Raw genomic sequence first — 26,852 nt, 5'->3', positions numbered from 1 at the left:
AGTGCTAATGTTTAGTGCATATTTATTGTTTTTATATATTCTTGTTGAATTGGATTTTTTGTAATTATAAAATGTTCTCCTTTGTCTCTTGTAAGTTTTAGACTTACAGTTAATTTTATCTGATATTAGTATAGCTGCCCCTATTCTGTTTTGGTTATTATTTACATGGAATATTTTTTTTCAGTCTTTTACTTTCAACACATATGTGTCTTTAGTTCTAAAGTGAGTCTTTTATAGACAGCATACAGTTGATCCTGATTTTTTTTTAACCTATTCTACCAATCTGTGTCTTTTGATTGAAGAATTTAGTCCATTTACATTTAAAGTAACTACTAGTAGGGAAGGACTCACTATTGCCTTTTTGTCGTTTGTTTTCCATATGCCTTATGCCTTTTTATCCTTCATTTCCTCCCTTACTGCCTTCCTTTGTGTTTACTTGATTTTTTATAGTGACACTTTTTTTTAATTCCTTTCTCATTTACTTTTGTGTGTATTTTATAGATATTTTCTTTGTGTTTAGCATGGGCATTATGTATAACATCCTAAAGGTGTAGCAATCTGTTTTAAACTGATACCAACTTTTTTAAGCTCTTTATTGGAATATAATTGCTTTACACAATTTGTGCCAGTTTTGCTGTACAATGAAATGAATCAGCTGTATTTATACATATATCCCCATATCCCCTCCATCCTGTTAAATTGATACCAACTTAACTTCAACTGCATATAAAAGATTTCTTCTTTACAGCTCCACTCCCCCATTTATGTTATTGATGTCACAAATTACATCTTTATATAATGTATAACTGTTAACATAGATTTATCATTATTTTTATGCTTTTCTCTTTTAAATACTGTAAAAGAATAAAAAGTGGAGTTATGAACCAGAATTACAATAATACTGATTTTTATGTTTAACCATGTATTTACCTTTACCAGAAAGCTATATTTTCATATGGCTTCAAGTTCCTACTGCCTAATGTCCTTTTGTTTCAACTTGAAGGACTCACTTTAGCCTTTCTTATAAGGCAGGTCTAGAGGTAATGAGCTCCCTCATTTTTTTGTTTATTTGGGAATGTCTTAATTTCTCTATCATTTTTTCAAGGACATTTTTCCTGGATATAGAATTCTTGGTTGTCAGTTTTTTTCTTTCAGCACTTTAAATATATCATCCCACTGCCTTTAGGTCTACAAGGTTTCTCCTGAGAAACTCGGTGGTAATTTTATTGAGGGTCACTTTTTTGTAATGACTTGCTTTGCTCTTGCTGCTTTCAAGATTTTTAAGATTTGTCTTTAATTTTCTTCAGTTTGAGTATGCGTGTTGGTGTGAATCTCTTTGAGTTTATCCTATTTGGAATTAATTGAGCTTCTTGTATTTGTATATCCATGTCTTTCCTCAAGTTTGGGGCATTATTGGTCATTAGTCTTCAAAATAAGCTCTCTGACCTTTTCTTTCTTCTCCTTCTGGGACTCTTATAATATGTACATTGGCCTGCTTTATGATGTTCCATAAAGTCTCTTAGGCTTTATTCACTTTTCTTCATTCTTTTTTCTTTTGACTCTTCAGACTTAATAATTTTAAGTGCTCTGTCTTCAAATTTGCTGATTCTTTCTTCTGCTTGTTCAAGTATTTTGTTGATCCTTTCTAGTGAATTTCTCAAGTAATTGCTTTTTAAGGTCCAGAATTTCTGTTTTTTTTAAAAATAATTTCTAGCTCTTTGTTGATATTCTCATTTTGTTCACATATTTGTTTTCCTGATTTCCTTTTGTTCTCTCTCCATTTTTTCCTTTAGCTCTTTGAGCATATTTAAGACTTGTTTTAAAATTGTTGTCTCAGTAAGTCCAAAGCCTGTATTTCTTTAGAGTCAGGTTCTGGAAGTTTATTTTGTTTATTTGAATGGGTCATCTTTACCTGTTTCTTTGTATGCTTTGTGATCTTTTGTGGAAAATTGCACATTTGAAAACATAGCCATCTACCCTAGCCTTTGTAGACTGGCTCTATGCAGGGAAGACCCACTAATCAGCCCAATGTGAAGGTTTAAGGGCTTCTTGGGTCTTTTCTAGGCATTGATTTTCCCTGGACTTGTGTATGTGCTTTTCCCCCAGTTCATATGTTTTTAAATATCTTTTTTGTGTGTACAATTTGATTTTTTTTCTTATTAGTAATGTATATATGGCAATCCCAATCTCCCAATTCATCCAACCCCAGCCCCCTCCCCATAATCTTTTGCACCCATGAGTCAACAGTCCCCTTGTAGTTCTCACATGCCACAGTGACTGCCACAGCTTTCAGTGGCCTCCAATCTGATGTCCATACTATGCCTTCATTTCTGTCTGAGCTCTAAGTCAAGCTAAACAGAAACCAATTTCTTAGGAAGCCCCTCAACATGCCAAAACATTGCAAACAAGATCCATTCTTTTCCTTCTGTCCCAAGGAAGGAACCAAGAATTGCATGACTTCTTCCCAGTGATGCTGTGCCATGCCAGGGAAGGGTGAGGCAAGGGTAAACAAAAATACCATGAAGTTTTCTACCATTTTGAATATGGATTTTTCTTGATTAGGCGTTTACTTGGCTGGTGAAAATCCTTGACTACTTTTTAGATCTCCCACAAAGCTATTTCAATCTGTCTATTGTTGCTCATTTAGTCTTTCCATGGAGGAATCAGGGCCTAGAGTTTCCTAGTCCATCATCTTGCTGACATCAGTCTCTCTTATCTCTTAATATGTATCTTTTGAGTAAAAAAAAAAGGGGGGGGAGGAGTGAGGTGTTAGGTAAAGCTAGGTAAAGGAAACTAAATCAGGGTGCCTGATATGGAGAGAGGCCACAGTACTGTAGTCAGGCATGCTTTTGCCTATTCTGATGCAACTCACTACCAATATACTTCTATAAAGACGCTATTTTCACAGTAAACAGGTCATTTTCTCTTTAAATAATGCAACTATGCCTGCAGATATGCTATTTTTCCTATTAAAGCAACGAATTTATTGTGCAGCAGTGAAGAGCTATGGAAAATGGCACAGTTCTTAGTCAAATTTGGAGGAGAAAATAACCCAGAGAAGTCTATTAGGAGATGAATATTTGTAAGTATTGATAAATTTGAGATTTGAGGATGAACTTTTCCAGGCCTGCTTAAAGAATGTTGGAAGATTGTTTGACCTCAGATAACCTATGAAATGTCTTTTTTTTTTTTTTGCCCCAGTACAAATCTAAGCTCTAGCACAGAGTTTATACATATGTTGTGAATTTTCCCAGGCATATTTAGATATGCCCTATTTTTAAAGTTTGCTTTTAAAACTTTCTCATAATTTTGAATAAATGCCCAATTGTAAGTAGAAGATTCCTGTTCAAAGTAGGAAAACAATTTTTCCACACTTGGGTGTTTTTTTTTAATGTGGAGAAGAGACTAGGCTCTTTCTCTTTCATTTTGTTGGCCAGATTGTCTATTGTTATGCCAATACTACACTCACTCACCATTGCTTTATCCTTTATACTATAGTCCTGATATCTGTTCTTTAAAATTGTCTTGGCTCTTCTTTTATTTCCCCCTTTTAAAAAAAAATTTTTTTTGAGGTATAGTTAACTTACAATGTTATGATTGTTTCAAGTGTAACAGCAAAGTAATTCAGTTTATATATGTGTGTGTGTGTGTGTGTGTGTGTGTGTGTATTCTTTTTCAGATTCTTTTCCATTGTAGTTATTACAAGATACTGAGTATTGTTCCCTGTGCTATACATTGGGTCCTTTTTGCTTACCTATTTTATATATAGAAGTATGTATATGTTAATCCCAAACTTCCTAATTTACCTCACCCCACCCCCATCCCCTTTGGTAACTTTGACTTTGTTTTCTATGTCTGTGAGACTATTTCTGTTTTGTAAATAAATTCATTTGTATCATTTTTTTTAGATTCCACAAATAAGTGATATCATATGATATTTGTCTTCCTCTGTTTGACTGACTTCACTTAATATGATAATCTCTATGTCCATCCATGTTGCTGTAAATGGCATTATTGCATTCTTTTTTATGGCTGAGTAATATTTCATTGTATGTATATACCACATCTTCTTTATCCACTTTTCTGTTGATGGACATTTAGGTTGCTTCCATGTCTTGGCTATTGTAAATAATACTGCTCTAAAGTTTGGGGTGCATGTATCTTTTTGAATTAGAGTTTTCTCTGGATATATGCCCAGGAGTGGAATTGCAGGATCATGTGGTAACTCAATTTTTAGTTTTTTAAGGAACCTCCATACTGTTCTCCATAGTAGCTGCACCAATTTACATTCCCACCAACAGTGCAGGAGGGTTTGTTTTTCTCCATACCATCTCCAGCATTTATTATTTGTAGACTCTTTAATGATGGCCATTCTGACTGGTTTGAGGTGAATATCCTATTGTAGTTTTGATTTTCACTTCTCTAATAATTAATGGTATTGAGCATTTTTTCATCTTCCTATTGGCTATCTGTATGTCCTCTTTGGAAAAATGTCTACTTAGGTCTTCTGCCCATTTTTTGATTAGGTTTTTTTTTTTTCTTAAGCTGTATGAGCTGTTTGTATATTTTGGAAATTAATCCCTTGTCAGTAGTATTGTTTGCAAATGTTTTCTCCCAATTCATAGGTTGTCTTTTCTTTTGTTTATGGTTTCCTTTTCTGTGCAAAAGTTTTTAAGTTTAATTAAGTCCCATTTGTTTATTTTTGTTTTTATTTCCATTACTCTAGGAGACAGATCCAAAAAAATATTGCTGCAATTTATGTCAAAGAGTGTTCTGCCTATGTTTTCTTCTAGGAGTTTTATAGTATCTGGTCTAACATTTAGGTTTTTAATCCATTTTGAGTTTATTTTTGCATATGGTGTTAGAGAATGTTCTAATTTCATTCTTTTACATGTAGCTGTACAGTTTTCCCAGAGTCACTTATTGAAGAACCCTGTCCTTTCTCCATTTTATATTTTTGCCTCCTTTGTTGTAGATTAATTGACCGTAAGTGTGTGGTTTATTTCTGGGCTTTCTATTCTGTTCCATTGATCTATATGTCTGGTTCTGAGCCAGTACCATACTGTTTTAATTACTGTAGCTTTGTAGTATAGTCTGAAGTCAGGGAGCTGATTCCTCCAGGTCCATTCTTCTTTCTCAAGATTGTTGGGGGCTATTCAGGATCTTTTGTGTTTCCATACAAATTTTATAATTTTTTGTTCTAGTTCTGTGTAAAATGCCCTTGGTAATTTGATAGGGATTGCATTGAATATGTATATTGCCTTGGGTAGTGTCTTGGTTCTTCTTACACTTGTCCTTCCATATTAATTTTAGAGTCAGGTAAGTTCCATAGGAAAACAACATTGTGGTTTTGTTTTTTGTTTGTTTCATATTTATTGGAGTATAATTGCTTTACAATGTTGTTTTAGTTTCTGCTGTAGAACAAAGTGAATCAGCTATATATATACATATATCCCCATATCCCCTCCCTCTTGAGCCTCTTTCCCACCATCCCTATCCCACCCCCTAGGTCATCACAGAGCATCCAGCTGATCTCTCTGTGCTATGCAGCAGCCTCACACTAGCTATTTTACATTTGGTAGTGTATGCCAATGGTACTTTGTCCCAGCTTCCCTTTCCCCCTCTGTGTCCTCAAGTCCGTTCTCTACATCTGCATCTCTATTCCTGCCCTGCCACTAGGTTCATCAGTACCTTTTTTCTAGATCCCATATGGAATTCCGCATATTCCATATGCGTTAGCTTACGGTATTTGTTTTTCTCTTTCTGACTTACTTCACTCTGTGTGACAGACTCTAGGTCCATCCTTGGAATTGTATTAAAACTGTAGATTAGTTTGGTGCCATATGAAATTGTTTTAATGTTTAAGTTTTCCTGTCAATGGATATAATATCTTTTTCCATTTATTTAGGCACACCTTAATGTTCTCAGATGATATTTTGTACTTTGCTATAGAAAAGTCTTAAAAACCTCTTGTGGGATTTTTCCTAGTTACTGTGTATTTTTCCTATATATATTCCTATAGTATATAAATGCTATATTTTACAAAATTACATTTTGTAACTTGTTCTATATAGGAACATAATTGATCATAAATGTTAGTTTTATTTACTTATATGTAAATTCTGTTAGATTTTCTTTCTTTTCTTTCTTTTAAATATTGAATAGTGTCTTTGTTTGAGCTGCTGTATCCAAGTACCATAGAATTGAGTGGCTTGTAAACAACAGAAACTTCTTTTTCACAGTTCTGGAGGCTGGAAAGCCCAAGATCAAGGTTACAGCAGATTTCATATCTGGTGAAAACCTACTTTCTGTTTCATAGAAAGCTTCTTGCTGTGCCCTTGCTGGGTGGAAGGGCAGCTATGTTTTCTTTCTGTTGACAAATAATAACAGTTCTGTTTCTTCTTTCCTAATTCTTATAATTTTTGTTTGTTTTTCTTTTAATATTGTGTTAACAGGACCTGCAGTACCATGTTAAGTAGAATCAGCAATATTGGACATCCTTTTCTATTTCTGATTTTAAAGAGAATGCTTATAATGTTTCATCATTACATGTGAACTGTATCATAGTTTTTGGGTTATATTCTATTATAAGAAGTTCTATTCCTTGTTTATGGGTTTGGTATTTCTTTTGTCCTGAAATGGGGTTGAATTTATTGAAAAAAAATTTTTTGGTAACCACTAAAATGATCAGATAGTTTTTCTCATTTCATCTTTTATGCTAGAGAAATTTTCTAATGTTAATTGTGCTTTTAATTAGTGAGATAAGCTCAATTTGGTTACAGTGCATTCTCTCATGTGTGTTGAAGTTTTTTGATTGATATTTTAGAGGATTTTTGCATCTATATTTATATGTGAAATTGGCCTATAATTTTCATTTAATTATACTATACTTGTTTGGTTTTGGTATTAGTTTTACTGGCTTCATAAAATGAGGTGAGGGATGTTTCCTCATTTTTAATTCCTTAGAAGAATTTGAGTAAATCTAATTCTTTGCATATGTTGATAGAACTCACTATATAGCTATCTGTGTCCCCTCCCCTTTCTCTCTCTCTACTAGAATAGATATATAAATTCTGATTTAATTTATTTAATGGCTATAGGAATATTCAGTTTTTTTCTTATAAAAATAACATCTTTATTGAGATGCTATTCATATACCATAAAATTCACCCTTCTAAAGTTTACAATTTGGTGGGTTTTAATTTAAATAATATTGTCTGATAGTAAACCAGTTACTCACTTTTAGTTATTGTTTTCTTACTATTTTTCAGGTGCATAGAATTGGACTAAAAACTGTCTTTAGCTCATGCAAACACTGATTATTGGCCCATGCATATGCCACTTTTACTCATTTATTTAGTTTGTTATTATAAATAATGTGATAAACATCTATGAAACCACCTCCTACAACAAGAGACAGACTAAGACAATAGTCTCTATCAAACCATTTGGCTCCCTGCCTCCCCTCACCTGACTCTATAATCTATATTGTTCATTCTTTGCTCTCCTTTTTATATAATTTTATTCCATATGTGTGTATTCCTTAAAAATAACATTTAATTTTGATTGTTTTATAGACAGGGGATCATGTTGTATACAATTTTAAGAGCTTATTTTTCCACTTAATATTTTAAGAGTCTACCCTATTTTGCACATCACTGTACTTCTTTCGACTGTTGAGTAATATTCATCCACTCTCTTTTTTTTTTTTTTTTTTGGGGGGGGGGTACACCAAGTTCAATCATCTGTTTTTATACACATATCCCCGTAATCCCTCCCTCCCTCAACTCCCCCCCACCCTCCCTCATCCACTCTCTTGATTGGGCATTTCGTTTGTTTCCTGGTGTTTGCTGTTGTGAAAGTACTATCGTCTCTATTCTTACACCCACTTCCTTTTGTGCATGTGCAAGAGACTTGGTTACTGAGTCCTCGGATATGTGAAAGTTCAGTATTAATAGATGATGCCAAAGCACTTTCCCAACTGCTTTCACCAGTTTACATTCACATCAGATCCTGTGGATTGACTTCCTCTCCAACATTTGGTATTGTCAGATTTTTAAATTTTGTAAATGAACCAGGTGTCAATAATATCTCTTTGTGGTCTTGATTTGTATTTCTCTGATCGCCAGTGAATTCTGAACATCTTTTCTTATGTTTATTGGCTATATATATTTTTTCATTTGGGAAAACCTGTTTATATCTTTTGAGCTTATTTCTGTTGCATTTATGGTTTTTCTTCATTGAATTTTAGAAAGTATTTCTCTATTATTGATATTAATTTTCTCCAGTTGTACATGTTGTAAAATATCTATTCCTGGTTTTTAATTTGTGATTTTGCATTTTTGAAAATACCTTGTGATTAGCAACAGTTTTTCATTTTAATATAATCAAATTGGTTAATCATTCATAATTAATAATCATTTATAACTAATGCCTTTGTATTTTGGTTAAGAAAATTTCTGGCCCCGAAGACTAAAAGTTATTCACATATACTTTCTATTTAGAGTTTAAAAAATTATTTTTAACACTTAACTCCTTATACCATCCTTATACCTTAGAGTTATTTTTCAATATTATAAGACAGATTCAGTTTCAACTTTTTCCATAAAGATAACCATTTTTTCCCAGCTCAGTCTGTTAATTTCTCACTAATCTGACATGCCATATCTGTCAGGTACCATACTTTCATTTGTGTATGAGGCTGTTTCTTGTCTCTGTTCCGTTCTGTCAGTCACTTATCTATCCTTGAACCCATAGCATACTGTCTTTAATTACTGCAACTGCATGATAGGTCCTAATATACAGTGAGGTAAGTCTTCTCTCCCTGCTCTCTTTCTTAAGAGACTATTAAGACTATTGACTATTAAGACTATATAGACTATTGACTCTTCTCGGCTGTTCACCTCTTCATGTAACTTTTAGAATCATCTTAAATTCTATGAAATTTCTTATTAGGTTTATAAAACTGGAATTATATTGAATATGTAGAGTTATCTGCAGAGAATTTACTTATTTATAATAACAGTTGTTTCTAGCCAGGAACATGATATATTTTTCTCATGAATTTAAATTCTTTTATAAATAGCTTTTAATGTGTCTTTTATAATATTCTCCATAAAACTTTTACATATGTTTTATTAGATTTATTCCTAGGTGTCTGATATTCCCTAAGATCGTTTGAAGTATTTTATTTAATTTTGATTTTTAGGCTTTTTGCTGCTAATATATGAAAAATGAAACTGACTTTCATATTTTAATTTATATGCAGCCAACTTGCTAAACTCTATTAGTCTCATGATTCGTAGTTTTTAAATGTGTTCTATGTATATAATCATATCATCTGCAATAATATGAAGGTTGCATTTGAATAAGGGTGTGAAACAGGTTGAGGAAGTAAATTATGTGGATATCCAGGGGAGAGCATAACAGGCAGAAGAATCAGCAAACACAAAGATGTTAACACAGGAATGTGACTGATGCGTTCAAGGAATATCAAGGAAGCCAGAGTTCCTGGAATGCTGAGCAAGCAGGAGAGTGGTAGGCGACGACGTCAGAGGTATTGGACTAGATTATGTAGAGTCTTGTAGACAACTCTAAGGACCTCGGTTTTTTACTCTGATTTGGTCGTCAATTGGAGAGTTTTGAACAAAGGGCGACATCATCTGATTCAGCTTTTTAAAGGACCATTCTGGCTTCTATGTTGAGAATAAATTACAGCGGTCAAGGACTAAAGCAGGGAGACCTGATAGGAAGCCACTGCAATAATCCAGATAACGTGACGGTGGTCTAGACTAGGGGAGTAGTGGGTAAAGGTGGTGACTGGATTCTGGATATATTTTGAAGATAGAACCAACAGGAATTTCTGAATGTTGCTTAGGATAGACAAAGAAGTCAAGGATGATTCTAAGTTTTTTGGTTTGAGCAATTAGAAGAATGAAGTTGCTGTTAATAAATGTTGTTGAAGAAGTTGAGTATCATTTCATATAGTGTCTTCTTTATAAGGACTTTGAAGGAAATTTATTTGAATATTAGTATTGGAAAAAGATGCACTTCTCTCAAGAACTTGCTTCATTTCTGTCTTTGGTAGTATCTTCTGAGGACTGTAACTGCTTTAGCTGCTAGAAGATGTAGAACTATATCTGTGTGCCTTGTAGCAAGGGTGTAGATATCTAAACCATATATACTTTTTTACTGACCTCATTCACGTTTGGTCTTGTTTTTGTTATATATCCTTATATACCTCCTTAAAATCTTTTTAGAACTGGATAGTGTGTGAATAAATGAAAATAAATTGTTTGCGTTGTAAGCCACCAAAAAGGAAATGTGGGAGGTAGCATGAATTTTTAAAAACTAAGAGTTAGAATATCATCTTGAATTGAAAATTAATATATATATATATATGTGCATGTGTGCATATGTATATATATATAAATGCATACATATGTGTGTCTGTGTGTGTGTGTGTATATATATATTTAATTTATATACCTGAGTGCCTGCCCAGTTCCTACAACTCTGTCATTCATTCAGCAATATTCAGTGAGTATCCTCTATGTGTCAGGTGCTGTTCTAGGCACTTGATGACATCAATTAATAAAACAAAGCATCCTGTTGTCAGGGAGCATCCATTCTAGTGGAGAAGATATTCAAAAAATAGTACGTGTAGTAGGTTAGTAAAGTGTATAGTATATTAGAAGATGATATGTAGTACAGAAAAAAAAGTCAAGCATGATAAGGGAGATTATTGGAGGTGAAGGAAATACATGTGGGTTGGAGTGTGGTGGTAGCAGCATTAAATAGAATGGTCACATTGAGAAGATGACATTGAACAGAGACTTGAAGGAGGTGAGGGTGTGAGTTAAATCCCCTTCTGAAGGAAGAGCCATTCCATCAGCGGGAACAGCAGGCAAAGGTCTTGAGGTAGGAGTGTCCCTGGCTTGTTTGAGGAACAGCTGGACAGCCAGCACACAACTGACTGAGAAACATGGTGGGAAACAAGATTGAGTTGGGAGACAAATCTCATCTAGCCTTGTAGACTGTTATTAGCACTTGAGCTTTTTCTAAGTGAGAGGGGGCACTATTGCAGGGTTTCAAGCCTGAGAGTGGAATGATTTGACTTAGGAGGGTGAGTCAAAAATTATCCGCACTCTGGCTGTAGAATTTATAGAAGTTTTAATGTAAACAGAGTGTGGATAATTTTGAGTCACACCCGTACATTTTAAAAGGATCCCTCTGGCCATTATAGTATAACTTTCCAGAGAACTGATGCTTATTTCTGCGATTTTAGGTATGTTACAGCTAATACTGATACTGAAGAACAGAGTTTTCCAGGCCCCAAGGCATTTAACACTCACATAGAGGAATTAAATTTAAATGCTCTTATTCAGAGGGCTGATAATTTACGTATGAATGAGTCCAGCAAAATGGAGAGTTTTGAGCTACTTTGTGACCACAAAGAAAAGGTAAGAAATATGTGATAATAACATGTTTGTATAGTTGCAGTTTTTTATTTAATCTACTATCCTATTTGTGTTATGACTGTAACAATCGTGTCACAGTTTACACAAGCTAAGTTATTGATGTAAGTTTTTTTATAATATTACTAAAATTTTTTTAAAGTAGATAAGAGTTTATTAGGCTCAAAGTTCATAAAGATGAGAACTAGAGATATGATTATACAGATTGACATTGGTTTTATGAATTTGATATATTTCGTAAATGTTTTGTAACAGACAAAGAATAAGACATACTGCTTCTCTGGAGGAGGAAAAGCTACATTTTAAGTTCCCTCTCTTACAGTTGTTAATGTAACAGCCATTAGTATTTCATTGTATTTCTAACAGTAATCGTTTTTCAATGTTTAATGTTGGGCTGAATTGGGAAAGCTCATCCTTCCCCCCCACCCACCCCCCACCCCACCACCACCAAAGGAAAAAAAAAAAGCATGGGTTTTGCAGTATCACAAAGATCAATAAATCTTTTTCTTTCCCATGAGAGATTTAAGTCTAACCTTTGAAGATTTAGCAACTCTAAACTCATTATCTAAAAGTTTTTAAATCTCCAGGATTGTATTTAGGTACTTTAGGTAAAAAAAAAAAATGACTGCTCCTTTGAATATATGTAATCTCTAATAACATACATTCTGATGGGCATTTCAGATAATGGGCATTATCTGAAATGTCCATTGAGACATCATATTAATAGTAAATAACTTAGAAAGGAAAACAAGGAGCGGATACAGCACAGAGAACATTTATAAATTCTGACACCTATCAATTTTCTGTTCTTTGTAGGTGTGGAGCTGGTATCTGCTTAGTAATATTCATTGGTTGTAAGATCCAAATATAACACTACATTAAATCACATTTTGTAGCCACGAATGTTTGAATTTAAAGTATGATATGCGCATGAATAGATACAGTCATTTCTAAGTACCAGTTTACTTACCTAATTTTTTAGATGTTGCAGTAGTCTGGTCAAGTTACTGAATTTATCTAATGTGCAGTTCTGTCTATTCAGTTTAGAGATGAAATAGAGTTTATTTGGCGGTTTGCTCGTGCTTACGGAGACATGTATGAGCTGTCTACAAATGCACAGGAAAAGAAGCATTACGCTAATATTGGTAAGTATTTCGTAAATAATAACTATCCTCAAGTAGTAATCATTATCTATAGCAGACCACTAATGAAGTTTAATTAATGCTAAATTATTTTCGCTAAAACCAGTATGTTTAATTGCAGCATATCCTAGTACTTACATAGTCTAAGGACAGAAAAGTTTCTTAGGATAAAAATATATGTTCTTTAAAAATATTTGAGCTTATCAGAATAGCCAACTGAAAAACTCAAATTCCAGCTTTTAAAGTTTATAAAATCATAGAAAGATGAGACATTAATTGGTAATAATTTGAAAGGCAATAATAGCAGTAGTCTTTCACCACAATTGAAATAACCCTTCTTACTTCCTGTAACACAGAACTCCAGGTACCACAAAGAAATAACTTCTCAGACTCTAATGTTTTTTCAAAATTTATCTTGATTAAACAAGATTAGCCTTGAGTTGATAATTGTTTAAGCTGAGCAATGAGTCCACAGTTCTTCATTATATCGTCCTCTATCTTCCAAAGTAACAACAGCAAAAGGAAAACAGCCAGAATCTCAAATCATTTATATATGTATATATGAGAGTGTGTGTGTGTGTGTGTGTGTGTGTGTATAAAACCTTGGCTCTCACTGAGTATCAAACTCTGTCTTGCAAAAAGCCCCTGAGCTTCAGGATAGTAATTTGACATCAAAACTTTTTAAATTTTTTTTTTATTGCAAAGTCTTCTCTTTTCCAAGCTTTCCTTCTCTGAAATAGCATGAGGAAGAAATAGCAAGAAGATAATGATACTGCCAGTCTCCTTCCAGTCTAGTTCCCTGTCATTTTTATTTCTAAGAAGACAATATTTCCAAGTTCCTTGAATTTACATTTCTTCTGCTTGTGGGTTTCTTTGCCAAGTGACCTCTATACTTTAATTCTTAGTGGGAGGAGGATGGGAGAAATTTCCCCTCTAGTTCTTTAGATGTTCCTCATCAGCTTTGTGGCGCAGTTTTTATGTAGCAATCCTTCTTGCAGGCCATATACAAAATGGAATTCTAGGGAAGAGATTTAGTAACTTGAAGATAAATAAAAATTTAGCCAAAGAGAACAAACTGACATTTTTATATCTACTGAGAAAGTCAAAGTATATCTATGTAAACTGTTCTAACATCCATCAATATTAAATATGTATTAAATAATTTAAAAATATATATTAAATGTATTTTTTTTCTTAAGTACTTGCCCTACATGGGCATCAAGGCTCCTCCTATGTTAGAAGCTAGAAATAAGATAGTAAAATAGGTATGTTCTCAGACTGCAAGGAGCTTATGGCTTTATGGAGAATTATTTGAGTGTTACTCAAATAATCATACATATAGAGAAACAAACTGAAGTAAGTTGTTAGCAAAGAAGAATGTGGGATATTAAGAGAGTGTATAACAGAAAAGAGGATGTGATGGCAGGGGGCGACGGTTGATGCAGGGAAGTCTTTCTTCTGGAAGTACGTCTCACGTAGTGAAATTACTTGGGATCTGTATTTTTAAATGGAGTGAGAGTTTGAGTTAATGTATGAGACAGTGAAAATGGAAAAAGAGAGAGGCTGGAGGAAATCCAAATTCTCGTACCCAAGTTTGAAAAAGTAGCATGGGTTGGGATAGGATATATTCAAAAAAAAGAAAAATTTATAGTATCAAAAAAAAAAAAAAAAGAGTGATGCCTCAGATGTGTTCATTCAGATATAGAAATAAATTTAAAAGGATTCCTTTTTTGTCATCCCTTTAGGAAATATTTATGAGAAATTTTTATTTATTTATTCACAATATTTATTCAAAACCACTGTGTCCAGGAACAGTGTTAAAGTGAGGGGTGAGGGAAGGAGAGAAGGAGGGACGTGAATTAATCAAGACAGTGTTACGCTAAGGAACTTACTGATGGGATCAGAATGGAGACAGGCAACTGTAATTCAGTGCACAGGCAGTAAGTGCCTGGCTAAGGTGATGGCAAAGAACACGGGAGCCGAGAGACTGGAGACTGGAGTTGAAGGGCATTGGCCCCCAATATGAGGGAGGAAGAGTGCTGACTGTTATACCTCATAATAGTGTATTTGAACTTGCTATGCCAAGGGAAGATTTGATCACTGGAGGGCACAGAATTCTTTCCTAAACCTCCAGCTGGGGTATACCAATATGCAGTATATCTGTTGAAGTACTATGACTGATCATACTTGTCTTGCAAATAAAATATGAATCATATATCTAAAAGAACACTATTGTAATTTTCAGAATTAAATGACTGATGCCACAAATAGATCACATGCCACAAATGCCACAAATGGATCACAAAATACAATTTTATAAGGGAAATAGCTTTCCTTTCAGGCTGAAGCTGCATAAATGAGGCTGCAAACCCAGTCTGTATACTACCCAGCTCCATTTTATACTCTCAAAACGATGGAATCACCTCTATTTTAAGCGAGTGGCGGTGCCCTAAAAGCGATTTTTGTTCATTTGGCAATGTAGGAAAAATGATTTAGTTTTTGATGTTCATACATTTAAAACTATTTATGTTTTTTGATCACTTATTACCAAGTTACTCTTTTAATATATGTCCACAATGTACTATCAGTTATTATTTTAAAATACTTCTTTTTAACCGTTTCCAGTGTATGTAGAGTTCTACGCAGGGTCGTTCTCTTAATGGATAGAGCTATAAAGCAAATTAACAAATAGGATAGTGATTTTAGAATAAAAGACCTTTATTTATAAAAAGTATCTAAACTACTTATTTAGAAGGACATTTTGCAGATCATTGTTTAGTCTCTTCAAGCAAAAAAAAAAAATTAGAGCAAAGAAAAGAAGATGGTATAAAATAAAACAACCACTTTTTGAGAAAGATTTTCAGAATGTGGTTGAGACAAACCTCTATCCCAAAATTAATAGGTTATTAACAGTTATTCTAAAACTAAGTGAAATTATTTAGGGGAACTGTTTGGTACTGAGCCTGTTCATTATTGTGAAAGATTAGACAAGAGCTTCTCTGGGAACTTTAGATAGAGTTGCTCTCTCTGTTCTCTGCTATACTCTCTTTTACCTTGTATTTATTTTTTGCACATATTTTGTTTGTTTATATACCTGGTGCCTACTGAACTGTGAATCCTTGGACATCAAGAACTGTGCTTTATTTGACTTTTTATTCCCAGAGGCTCACATAATATGATACTTAGAAAGCACTCAGTAAATGTTGGTTAATTACAAAATGATGTCTAGTAATGCTTCTAAATAATGATTGAATGACTTCTCTTGCACTTGGTTAAATCACTTAGCCCAGTGAGTCTCAAACTTGAGCATATATCAAAATCACTAGAGGCTAGTTAACGCAGATTGTTGAGTCTCAGAGTTTATTATCAAGTCTCTCATGTGGCCCAAAATTTGCTTTTCTAACAAGATTCCAGGCAATGGCTTCTGGTCTTGGGAGCATACTTTGGGAACTACCTCCCACCAACTCACATGAAGGTACTAAGTGTCAATACATTTATCTTTCAGGAAAGACATTAGGTGAAAAAGCTATTACTAGAGCACCCATGAATGGACATTGTCATCTGTGGTAAGTACACAGAATTTATGCAGTCTTTAAAAAATTCTAATATGCCTCTTTATAAATTGCAATGCATTTTTTAAAATAGTATTGACCCATTTAACCTTTCTGTCAAATTCTCTGAAAAGTGTATTTAGTATATAGCACAGTGACTGTTCTTGTTCTGTTTATTCTCATGTATTTTTCAGTATATATATTTTAAATATATTTAAGATAAACTTTCATTGAAGAATTCGTAACTGAATCTACCAAGTCCAATAACTGTGAGCATGATAAATTGTCATTAAATCTAATTTAATATAACATTTTGTTTGAAAACAAATACTAAAGTGATGCCATGTTTCTAAATGAAATGTAGAGAGTAGAATAAAAGAATAAAAGTACATCAGCCATCATAACTTGATGAGTCAAAGTATACAAATTCCGCAAGTCAAAGGAAAGGCATTTCTAATATAAGAAAGCTCAAACAAAGGAAATCTAATTAGTTGGGTGGGTATAGGTGGATATCCTTGGGACAAAAAAAAATTTATTCTTGAGTATGTTTTTTTTTGGATCCATTGTATACTTAGAATTATAAAACACAAATAAGAAGAAATATATTGTTTTTAATTAACACTTCATTTTACTCATAGTTGCATTTTAATAACATTTCTTAGTTTCTTAGTTATTTTTTCTCCCCAATAATATAAGTACTTTAGGTGCTAGGAAGACATAGTAATAAATTTATTTATGACCCTTCTCTGAGACCTAGGTTTTCAGAAATCCACCCTTCTTTGGGATTATTTTATTTTTCTGGGATACTCTTAGGAAAATCTCTCCCAAAATAACTTCTTTTCTGCAGGTCCACATTTATCCTCCAGGAAATTCATTTTTGTCCCACTGACTCAAAAGTGCAAACCATTTTTCCAAAGCAGACCTGTTTCTTTACACTGCCACCAGCAGGGGGAGCATGACTCACAAACTCTCATCCTAAAACTTCCCTGGGCAGGAATCAGATAACACTTTTTCTGTCACCCAAATTCTAACGGACAAACTGTAAAGGACATGCCAAAGTAAGAATATGTCTTTTGAAGCTGCCATCACTTAAAATGAGATACAAGCCTACCCTCTTCCCTCTCCCATGAAAAGGTGGGAGGCGGAACCCAAGTACCCTCACAATTTCTATTTGCAGAATTCCCCCCTCCAGATCTCTTTCTGCCTCAGTGAATTCTTTGCCTTCTCTTTTATAGCCTGGAGATGGGTGAAGGGCTAAGCCTGGCAGAACCTGTGTGTCATTTCACTAATGTGTCATGCATGAGTAGTAGAGTGTCTTGCTTTAGCAACTGGAGTACCTAATAGATAAAGTATTGTCCTGTGCCCTTAGTGCCTCTGACAGAACTCTAGGAGAAGGGTAATTTTGCAATTAACATCTTGGTAGATATCTATAAGATCATTTCTCCAGTATATAAGGGTCTTGGCTATTATTTCGATAGCCAACTCATTAACCTTCCTCACCTAATTTGCATACTACTAATATTAATAAATTAATATGTGTTAAGGTGCTTTTGTTCCTCCATTTTTAGTATAACTGTAATGAACTTATACTGATCAAGCTGCACTCACTTCATCTCTTTTGATATGGAGATGTTTGGGTGCTGGTTAGCCAGATTCAGATGCAGAAAGAACAGCCAAGCCCTACTCTCAACCCTGAGCCTCCCCCTCCTCTTGCTCTGCTGTCCTCTTCCTTCTCCCATACCTGCATCTGCATCCATGAAGAATCACATTAAAAATGTACATTTGATGTTAATCCTCAATTTGAGGACACATCAGTGTGAACTTCCAAATTTCCATAAAGGAACAATGTTGAACAAGGTACTTCATAAGCACCTTGAAATTTACCTTGTGAGGATAGGTTATGCTTCACCCTTCCTTAGTGGGTTTCCCCGCCTGTCTTCCACTAATCTGGTTATTTCTCCTTTGTTCATCATTTTTCACTTTTTGTTGTGTACTAATTGCCTGTGGGACTAACCCCGAGGGTAAATCTTTTTCACATACACACAGACACACAGAGTATACTGATCCAATTGTGTTTCACATGATTTTTTATTCAGTATCAATTTTTAATTAAAAAGAATTAAACATCTGATCAGTTGCTGAAATTTAATAAATTCAAATGTCAATTTGTAAAATTTATTTTATCGAGGTATAGTGGATTTACAACATTGTGTTAATTTCTGTTGTACAGCAAAGTGATTTTATCTTAATTCGTAAAGTATATTATGATGTACCTACTGAATACAAGAATTCTCGCGCAATTAAATACAATAGTAGAGGTTGAGGTGATGAAAAAAGAAAAATTAAAACCTTGACTTGAGAAGAAATGTGTGAAATTTAAGTTAACTGATTCTATAATTAATTGTAATAAAATGTCATGAAAATGTCTTATTCTGCTGGAATTTTTTTCAACATGTTAAGGCTTTTTCTCATTCATTCAGCATAAATGACAAAACATGGCCTCTAGACCAAATACAGCTGCCTGCTTTTGTAAATAAAGTTTTATCGGAGCACAGCCACGCCTGTGCATTTGTACATAGCAATGAAGTTGAGTATTTGTAACAGAGACTCTCTAATCCCACAGCCTTAAACGTTTGCTACCTGGCCCTGCAGCAAAAGTTTGCTGACCCATGGTTTACAGGGTTCTGTGATGGTTTATAAACCTTCGGTTTGAAATAAAAGATGCAGCCATTAGAAATAATTATCATAAAGGGTTGATATTAAGGGAATAATTGAAAAACAAATATTATTTTAAAGACTTGTTTTTCCTCTTCATCTTTTCCAAAATGAAATTGCTTTGTAACTTCCAAGCTACATAAGCTTTCTATATAATTCTTTTGTTTTTGTTGTACCAGCCTGAAATACATCTAGAATCAAGAGAGCAAAATCACCAATGGATTTGTAGTTTGTTAGCCAAATAGGCCTGACATTAATTATAAATAATGTCTTACATATTTGTTGTGCTCTACTGTTCACAAATTATATCCACATGCCTTCTAGCATGTGATTCACAGAACAACCTGTTTCCATTTTATGAAAGGCGTAAGCAAGGCAGTCTGTGTGTGTGTGGTGTTTGTGTGTGTGGTGTGGTATATGTGTGCGTGGTGTAGTGTTGTGATTAGTAACCAAGGGTCACATGATAAGTGGAAAAACAAAAATCAGATCTTATATTTCTGTATACTCAGTATTCCATCTATTATATTACTCTTCCTCTGCTTTTTGACAGTATAAATAGCACTGATGCTAGATCAGAAGTGCTACTGGGAAACTAATAGAGTTGCTTTAGTAGTCGTTTACTAGTTGTTGAGACAGGGATGCTTGTCAATTATTAAAATATTCACTATAGATACAAAGAAAATACAGAATTTTTCTCAAAGCATAAATGGTTAGAACAACCTCTAGATGGAGGTAATAGACCATATTGTGCATTAACTTTCTTCATAGTTCTCATCAACCTGAGTTTACAAAATAAAACTTTAAATTTCATTTTTCAAGATAAACAGTGTAAAAAACAACAACACATACATGCAGATATAGATGGGATTGATTGCCAGAAAAGAAACGATGATCCTTTGGGGAAAAGTGGTCTGGTGGCCTTTGAATTTATGATGTGTAAGAAGATAAGTAATACTTTAGACTTTAAAGACCAGACTTCAAAAAAGATTATGAAAAACATAAGACTCTAGTGACAGATTATTTATAAGGGAAAATATACATATTTCATATAATGGTTTTCATAAGTCATGTTTTTTTTTTAATTTTCGTCACTCAGTACACTTGGAAAGAACGTGCTGTGAGAGCTCTGTAAAAGCTAGAGATGTGCAGAAGTCATTCTTATTTTCAAAAAATAGAAGATTGATTCCACCACTTTAGATCAGCGAACATAGAATATTTTCCTTTGATTCCAGGAGAAATAGTTGAGTTTTCTGTGAATGATGACATTCAAGTAGACTCAACATAGATTTTTCTAAAAATGTAACCTGATCTGTTTTTTCTTTGCTAGTAGACAGAGTAGGGAAATTGAGCTAATATATCTGGATTTATGGAAGGCATTAAGACAAGTTCGCTCGTAATATTCTTGGGGACAAGATGTTAAAATATGGGCAAGATTCTGGGTTACCCATGCTGGCAGAAGAGTTTGAGCTTCAATTGTGCAACAGAATAACTGTTGGCAATATCATGATTCCGAATTCCAGGTCTAGATCTGAGACACTGGTGTGTTCAGTATTTTTTTCCAGTGGGTGAAAACATGGAAAGTATGCTTATAAAAGTTGCAACTGACACAAAATTAGGAGGAACATACATATTGTATGATGGATGGCAATAGTAATCTAAAGATTTTCACGTGTTAAAAGAGATACTGAAAAAGGTGTGAATTAATAGGGATAAATATGGAAGGAGGGTTGGAGAGAAAAGTGTCAAGATTTAAGGACGCAAGGGAAAAACAAATGGAAATTAGAATGAAGCATGGAGTTTAGTTAACAATAATGTATTACTGATGAACTCAGTGACAAGAACAAGGACATAGATGCAGAGAATGGACTGGAGAACTCGAGGTTTGGGGGGGGCGGGGGGTGAAGGGGAAGCTGAGACGAAGCGAGAGAGTAGCACAGACATATATATACTACCAACTGTTAAATAGACAGCCAGTGGGAAGTCGTTGTATATCAAAGGGAGTCCAACTCGAGGATGGAAGATGCCTTAGAGGACTGGGACGGGGAGGGTGGGGGGGACTCGAGGGAGGGTGGGGGGGGAGTTGAGGGAGGGAGGGAATATGGGGATATGTGTATAAAAACAGCTGATTGAACTTGGTGTACCCCCCCCAAAAATAATAAATAAACTAAAAAAAAAAAGAATAATGTATTAATATTGGTTCATTATGAAATTTTTCAATATTGTATGTCAATATTATAACAGTTGTGATAAATGTATTGTAGTAATTTAAGGTACTATTTAAGTACAGTAATTTAAGTATTATCTTCTAATCTAGGTAAGTTCTCAGATCACCTTTAATAGGTTGCTTTTGTTATAACTCTTGCTTCTACTGTTAGGAGATTATTGATTTTCAAATGAAAATTAAGAGGTCAAAAAAGATATAACTGAGAAGTGGCCATTTTATTGGTTGTACATAGTTGTGTGAATTATGTGATCTTTTGTGTCCAGGAATGGTCTGTTCCAAATTAAGAAAATTATTCACTTCAATTTTTTATTTGAAAGTTATATGTATCCACAGAAGCAATCAAGATATATAACACCCAAAATTACATTTTTCATTTCAGTTATGACAACACAAGTGAAAATTAAGACCTACTTTTGAATTATTTAGGTTAATAAATATTTTGCATCAGACAGAACACTCTGAATACTTTTGCACAGACAGAAACAGTCTGAATGTAAAAAGTAATGTATGCCCAATTTTTAGAGGAAGCAATTTGCCGAACAAATATTGTACCCAATTTATAGTCAAATAATTATTTCTGTAAATTTTATATTCCCAGGGAATGGGATGCACTATTCTAGTAATAAATGCAGTGTTTCCAAGGAAGGATTAAAGAACATGGGGAATTTTCAGAAAAACGTATTCTAAAATTACCTTTGATTTTATTTGTCTTTAGTCATGATATTTATTTTAATTTTCAAATGACATTAAAGGGGGCCTTGAACTTTTTATTTTTAGGAAAGAAAACAGGAATCTGTTGATACAGTGTATCTTTCAGTTTAATACTTACATGGTTAGACTTTTCTGAGAGTCTGTTTGTGACCTTGATGTTGATGAAGGTGATGGCAGCAGACAGTCTTTCTTAGAACTCACTCCCAAGCCAGGCGCTATTCTAAGCAGTTACATCGTAGATATTTTACCCTCACAGCATAGTAGAAGATAGATGGTGTTAGTACCCCCAGGTATAGGTGAGGAAACTGACCTCGTGTTAATGTCAAATATTTGTTATTTTTAGGGCCCTTGCATTTATGTGAATACTTTTGTTTATATTAATGAATGGTTTAGAGATATTTTTAAATGTTAAATTTCATGGTATTTGATTAAAAGTTTAACACAATGTCTGCTGTTTTTATCCTTTTCAGGTATGCGGTTTTGTGTGGCTATGTATCTGAGTTTGAGGGCTTACAAAACAAAATCAACTATGGATATCGCTTCAAGGTATTTCTTGATATTAAAAATATTTTACTGTAGCTGTATGTTCCAGTAAGTATAAATCAAATTATTCAACAGATTTATCTCTAAGGAATTTGTTTTTTTTCACTTAAATGAAATGGCAGTCTTTAAATAGTGTTGTGCCAAAAGAATCAAACGCTTCGGGTGATTAAGGATTATTATTATTATAGATCCTGAAAGAAGTCACATAGTAGATGAGTATTATTTTTTTAAAGGTAGAGGCTTAGCCTTTTGGTCATGAGCTCACCAACATCATAATTAGTTAACATTTTCTATATATTGATTTGCTGGGAGGAGAGGAATTCACTCTAGGGCTTAAATTTGCCATGACAGATGAATAAAATAAGTAATGAACATATTCATTATTTATAATGTGCCTACAGTTATAATAGCTCAGTAAATAGCCCCTCAGGGTCAAGAATTATAGGGATGGGCAGAGAGGTCTTTGTTTTCCAGCTCCCTATGACCATTTGACAATGTCAAGGAGAAGAGTCCTCTGCCACCTAGTTCTGCTATGCTTGTCTCTATTATACCCACGTCACTTGACATTTGTAAGTTTGCCTCTCAATCAGTAAGTATTAGCTAGGCAAGTCATGAACAGACAAAAATGTGACTTGGATGTTTTCTATTTTTAAAGTAACATTTTCTGTTGCTTTATTAAATCATAGTCACAGTTCTGGTTCTAGTTGTGAGCATTTTGATGACTGAGTTATTGGTGAGCTTCATTGTATTAATGATAAAGATTGAGGAGGGGGTACAAAACAACATTATAAAGTCCCTTTGAATTTACTAGGCAGAGTTCCATTCAACGCTACCTGAAACTTGGGAGATGATATTTCTTTGGGATTTTCTTTCAGGAGCATCTAGATAAAGCAATCGAATTTTTACCCGAAGAACCCTTTTTGTATTATCTCAAGGGAAGATACTGTTACACTGTAAGTCGAAAGATTTTATCTGTAAATCTGATTTGAATATACTATGATGATATGATATGTTTTCAGTGATTTACTCTTTTATTGTTTTACCTAGTGCCTGCTGCAGAGAAAATGATGAAATCAATACGTTTTATGTTTATAAACATATATTTTATAATTATATATTAAATTACATACAATATATGATTTTTTAAATGCATGTATTCTTTTCTTTACTGCCTTTCCATTTCCCCTTGCAGCAGTCATACTGTCTCCCTTTAAAAGTTCTTTCTCAGGTGGTGATCAGCTACCTCTACCCGTGCACCCTGTACTGGTGCACTACTCTCTGTTTTTCATTTATCAGAGTTTATTGAGCATAAATTATGTGCTCACTGTCCTTTTCTTCAAGAAACTTAATTTATAAGGGTACATAAGACCTACATAAATAAATAAAGGCAGCTGGTAAGTCTAAGACCCAATGTGTTAAATGACACGTGTTTACAGAAAGTTAACAGAATGTGAAAGTATATCTTAACAACTGCATAAAAAAATTACCCTGAAAAGAAATGCTATTTCCGAATGAGAAAATTGGGGTAGGCAAAAGAGGAAGCTTTTTAATTGTGGCTTATAGAGGATTAGGGATGAAGCAAGCTGAACACTTGCTGTATGTGTCGGATGTGCATTTTATACTTTATACTTCTCATCACATTTCATCCTTTTAACAGCCCCGTAAGCAGTTTTTTTTTCTTTCTGCCAGTTTTAAATATTAAGAATCTGAGTCTTCATGAAGGTAGGGGACTCCCCTAAGATTTAAAAACCATTGACCCAACCTTATATGAGTCAAGAAGGAAATTTTTTCCTTTTTCCAAGAAGGAAATTTTAATTCCAAATGGAACCTGATCTTTACATCATAGACAATGGCAGAAGCTAATACTAATCCTCCCTGGAGAATTGTACCTTCACACACAAGCCTTAGAACATTCTTGCAGAGTTGAGCTCACAGTCAAAAATAATAGAATATATACAGGGACTTCCCTGGTGGCGCAGTGGTTAAGAATCTGCCTGCCAACGCAGGGGACATGGGTTCGATCCCTGGGCAGGGAAGATCCCACATGCTGTGAAGCAACTAAGCCCGTGCACCACAACTACTGAGCCTATGTGCTGCAATTACTGAAGCCCACGTGCCGCAACAGAGTAGCCCCTGCTCACCACAGCTAGAGAAAGCCTGCACACAGCAACGAAGACCCAACACAGCCAATAAATAAATTAATTAATTAATTTTAAAAATAGTAGAATATATACAAAGAAAAAAGCCATCATAAATGACAGTCAACAGAAACAAAAAAAAGAATAGAATTAGATCTGAAAGAACTTCCAAGTTTGGAAACATGGAATATGGAATGTTAAATAGCTACCTGCGTAATATGTCTTTAAAAACAAAATAAGTCAGGGGAAAAATTGATGAGGAGCATGAGACTACAAAAATGACCACGGAGATTTGAAAAAGATGGAACAATTTTGAATATAAAAAGTATGTTATTTGTCATTAAAAGAAAACTCAGTGGAAAGATTTGGTAGTAGACAGGCACCGCTAAAGAGAGAACTGAAAGACTTTAAGACAAATCTGAAAATGTTGCCTGGAAGGAGTGCAGAGGAACAAAGAGATAGAAAATATGCAGGAGAGATAAAAAGACATGGAAGGGCAATAAGGATACCACGTAGCGGTGAATTTTTACCCCCTTCTTTTGGGAATTAATAGAACAAAAGACAAACAAAAGTATTAGTAAGTATGTGAAACATTGATTGGAGCCTAACATTTAATAACCTTGATCTAATAAACATAGATGAAAATATGTATCCAGCCATTAAAGGATACACATGTTCAAGCCTGTGTAGAATGTTTACAAAACTGACCATATATGAGGTCATGAAGCAAGTCTTAATAAGTATCAAATATTTGATGTTGTACAGGTTTTCTAATCATAATGCAATTATATTAGAAATTCAGAAACAAAACATAGTAAAAATGATAAATCTTGAATTAGAATTAATAGGAAATGGCAAACAAGATGCCATTTTATTCCCACTCATTTGATAAAATTTTAAATTATCAACATGAGATGTTGTAAGAACATGGAGCAACAGGAATTCTTACATTGTAGGAGCACGAATTGGCACAACCATCTTGGAAACAACTGGGTATTATCCCTTAAATCTGACTGCTTGTCTACCCTAGAGAAACTCTTGCAAATGTGCTTTAGAAGGCATGTACAAGAATGCCTGTAGCAGCCTTGTTTCTAAGAGCAAAACATGGAAAAGACCCAAAAGTCCACTGAAAAAAAAAGTGGATGAAAAATCATTGATGTCTGTTTAAATGGTGGAATATCTCAGAGTTGTTTAAATGACTGAACTTCATTTACTCTCATCAATCTGGATGAAATCTTAAAACTATAATGCTAAGTGAAAACAATAAATCAAAGAAGGAAATAAACAATATATCTTTTTTTTTTCAAGTTCAAAAAAAGCAAAAATAAACATAGCAATAAAGTAACATTATATAGAAAAGACAGGAAATAATTTGGGGGGGATCATATTTTTTTTTTGAAGTATAGATGACTTACAACATTATCTTAATTGCAGATGGAGAACATAGTGAATGTAGTTTTTACAGATTATACTCCATTTAAAGTTATAAAATATTGGCTATACTCCCTGTGCTGTAGAGTGTATCGTTGTAGCTTATGTTATACGTAGTAGTTTGTACCTCTTTTTTTTAATTGAGCTATAGTTGATGTACAATATTATGTAAGTTTCAGGTGTACAACATAGTGATTCACAATTTTTAAAGGTTACACTCCATTTATAGTTATTATAAAATATTGATGGAATAATTTTTTTTAAAAATAGAGGTTAATGGCTGCCTAGAACCCTAGAAGATGGAGTTTGGAAGGAAGGCACTTGATAGGACTGGGGAGAGCATAGTACCCTTTTAAGAATTCATTTCTGAATCCTTTTAATCTTTTATGTTACATATCTATTATTCATATTTGGGAAAAGTGAAAAAATTTAAAAAGAAAGCAGAAAACAAATGGTGATATGAGGTTTAATTTTGGTGGTTATTGGTTTTAAAAAAAATCTCCTGAATTATAAATATTTATACCAGGCCCTCACTGTACACTCCTCCTGGGTTGAAGATCCTTTGTTCTGTTTACATTTCTGAGACACTGCGTTCTGGGTCAGGTTGGCAGCATGGAGAGGGCAGGAAGAGAGCAAAGGTAGGGTCTTGTAGCTACTACACTCTGTGCAAAGAAATACTATGTGTCATCTCAGAATCAAGAAGCACATGGGGGACTTCCTAGGTCGCACAGTGGATAAGAATCCACCTGCCAAGGCAGGGGACGAGGGTTCGAGCCCTGGTCCAGGAAGATCCCACATGCCATGAGCCACAACTATTGAGCCCGTGTGCCACAACTACTAAAGCCCACACGCCTAGAGCCCGTGCTCTGAAACAAGAGAAGCCACTGCATTGAGGAGCCCACGCACCACAATGAAGAGTA

General features: G+C 34.1%; 1 protein-coding gene across 2 annotated transcripts in view; it reads left to right on the top strand.

Moving 5' to 3' along the window:
* RMDN2 (regulator of microtubule dynamics 2) overlaps positions 1-26,852 on the top strand; it is an 82,999-nt gene that overhangs the window by 37,953 nt on the left and 18,194 nt on the right. For both annotated transcript variants that reach the window (XM_057743263.1, XM_057743264.1), the window contains 5 exons: positions 11,288-11,462; positions 12,520-12,622; positions 16,125-16,185; positions 22,291-22,366; positions 23,239-23,316. In XM_057743263.1, the coding sequence (XP_057599246.1) occupies positions 11,288-11,462; positions 12,520-12,622; positions 16,125-16,185; positions 22,291-22,366; positions 23,239-23,316 (493 nt within the window). The remainder of the gene's footprint in view (positions 1-11,287; positions 11,463-12,519; positions 12,623-16,124; positions 16,186-22,290; positions 22,367-23,238; positions 23,317-26,852) is intronic.

Source organism: Hippopotamus amphibius, chromosome 7 (assembly GCF_030028045.1).
Source record: "Hippopotamus amphibius kiboko isolate mHipAmp2 chromosome 7, mHipAmp2.hap2, whole genome shotgun sequence".
NCBI lineage: Eukaryota > Metazoa > Chordata > Mammalia > Artiodactyla > Hippopotamidae > Hippopotamus > Hippopotamus amphibius.
Note: the sequence above shows the minus strand (reverse complement) of the source record. Positions and strands in the feature narration are given on the sequence as shown.